General features: G+C 43.9%; 1 protein-coding gene across 1 annotated transcript in view; it reads right to left on the bottom strand.

Moving 5' to 3' along the window:
• Window positions 1-2,500, bottom strand: part of LOC138011642 (stabilin-2-like) — a 68,005-nt gene that overhangs the window by 21,126 nt on the left and 44,379 nt on the right. Inside the window, exons 37-39 of the mRNA XM_068858753.1 lie at window positions 2,342-2,485; window positions 1,785-1,972; window positions 750-879 (exon numbers count right to left, since the gene is read on the bottom strand). Coding sequence (XP_068714854.1) covers window positions 750-879; window positions 1,785-1,972; window positions 2,342-2,485 — 462 coding nt within the window. The remainder of the gene's footprint in view (window positions 1-749; window positions 880-1,784; window positions 1,973-2,341; window positions 2,486-2,500) is intronic.

Raw genomic sequence — 2,500 nt, 5'->3', positions numbered from 1 at the left:
TTACAGGGAAATGCAAGGCAATGGCTCTATTATGGAGATCTCCTCAGTTGCATGCTGGTTCTTCTCCAATGGGAGAGGATGGCACATATCTCACTTATGTGGTCAGATTTAAATCTGGGCCGCACGGGGGAGGGGAGGTGGGGGTGAGAGCTCTTATAACCCACTGCACCACCACAGTTCTTAGAAGTTTTGTAAAAGAGTTTTAAAAGGAAGTTATAATGGCAAATGGCAGAGTCGCAAACGAGACACTGAGCCCACACAACAGTAGGTTCTCCCGGTTTCTGTAGCACGAAGCGGCTGAGAGACTAGGGAACTTAAACACGCGCGTTTTTGAGACGCGCACGGCAACCGGAAGTGACCTGTTTTCCCTTTTAATTTGTCTTCACACAACCACATTTCATTGTCAAGTTTCTTTTCTCCATTAGAGATGATTAGTATAAAAATTTGGGAGACACAACTGCCTGGCACGAGAATTGGTCTCTTTCGGTTGCCGTCCGCGTCTCAAAAACGCGCGTGCTTAAGCTCCCTACTTACTACTCCCCCCGGAACGGGATGCTAGTCTAACGCAGGGTTATCCCCTCGCAGTATGTCGCGGATAACCATTTAGACACCTGGGTGGAGAGGGACGGTGTAGAACAAAATTTATTGTTTAAGTATACATCATGGTGACAGAGCTACTAAGCCTCCAATTATACCGCCCCTGGGGGCGGGAGTCTGGCGCGTGTAAGCGCGTGCGCACTTTAAATTACCGTTGTCGACGCAATCCGCATGGAGAGAACATCCTCCATGATTCTGCGCACACGGTGAGTTGGGTTGGTGTGGCTGACATGTTGGCCCAACTTGATAAAATCCAACTTTACATCGACAGCGTCTTGTTCCCTGGAAAGGACACCCATTAGGTGGTTAAATTATTCCTTATCATTAAGTCAAAAAAACATGAAAAAGCTACAGATCGTAGAGCAGGGTTTAACTAACGCTGAAGACGTTTTTTGTTTTGGCGGTACATTGACATCATAATTTTATGCAAATTATTTTGCCATCTTTGTTCGTTCTATTGTTCTCTTAGCCAATTGTGAACGATGCCTGGACCAAGAAATGTCTGTTGCACCCTCTTTTTATTAACAGCGGTTTTCAGCAAACAATGCTTTGTGATTGCACCAAAAGAGAAATATATTAGAGCGAGTTTAAATCGAGTGTCGTAAAACCAAAACCAAAGTAATTACTTTGGCCAATCCAGTAAACCAATCAAAACTCGAAGTAATTGCTCGTAGCCGACTTAAAGCGCGGGAAAATGTGCACGCGCGACGAGCCACGATTGGTTTTGGTTTCGGTTTCACCTCTGATTGGTTGAAAAAGTGGCGCGAGAACTTTGAACCAATCACTGAGTGAAGTAATGCAAAACCAAAGCAATTCGCTAATTACTTTCGACACTCAGTTGAAAACCGCTCTAACCCCAGTAGCTGAAATGAAAAGATATGGTGACTAGGAGATACGCGGAAAGCCAATCAAAGTTAAAGAAAAATGAAATTTCTTTTGCTTGCCGATTGGCTCATTTGACTGTCTTCGTCTTCTGTGATTGGCTGTGAAAATCGCACTTTTTAAACACATTTCAATATATTTGATGCTCTATCAAACTCTACTTACTACTTTTTATGGGTTAAACCCTTAATTTGACGTCAACTAGCTTTTTTTAAAAACAAATCTGACTAATGCGTGAATGCACGCATGGCTGCGTGTTCGATTGCGTGGTGGAGGCAAAATATTGAAAATCTACGTAGGCTCACCGGTCCAGTAAAGAGACACTTGGCATTAGCGCTGCAGCCGCCATTATTGGTCAAACACTCGTCAATCATCTCGCAGTAATAACCATCACCATGGTAACCAGGTTTGCAGGAGCAATTCACAGCTGTTTCCGAGCAGACAGCGAACACGTGACATCCACCGTTATTTGAATCGCAGCTCATAGAAGGTGCTGAAAAAGACATATATGTTATTCACCGGCCGGGAGGTCCGTATAGGGAAAAACTGAGCCCGAGGTCTGGAGTACGGCCAAAGGCCGCAGGCAGAGGGCCGTACTCGAGATCGAGGGCACAGTTTTTGAATGTAACAGTTTTTGCAAAGCTTTTAATGCATAGAAAACAAACGATTGTAACGATTAAATCAAGTGCAAATTTCAGTTATTTCTATTTCCGCTCAAAGTGATATGCTGAGGAACTATGAAGACAACAAAATGCCGTAGCACACTTGAAACATTTAGCAGAAAATTGTCCATTACATTTAAGTACACCTTGCTTTAGGGTTAACATCTTTAATATACTATGAAAATGTGCATGTATCAAACCTGGACAGGCAGAAGTGTTATTGCGGCATCTTTCACAAGCCGTGCCAGCAAATCCTGGATTACATTTACATTCACCGCTTCCTTCGAGTCCGTTTGAACAGTGCCCTCGTCCACCACAGGGAGACTGGATCCCACCAGGACAAGCTGTCAAGACAGAAT

The sequence above is a fragment of the Montipora foliosa genome, chromosome 7 (genome assembly GCF_036669935.1).
Source record: "Montipora foliosa isolate CH-2021 chromosome 7, ASM3666993v2, whole genome shotgun sequence".
NCBI lineage: Eukaryota > Metazoa > Cnidaria > Anthozoa > Scleractinia > Acroporidae > Montipora > Montipora foliosa.
The sequence above is the reverse complement of the archived record's forward strand: the minus strand, read 5'-3'. Positions and strand labels throughout refer to the sequence as shown.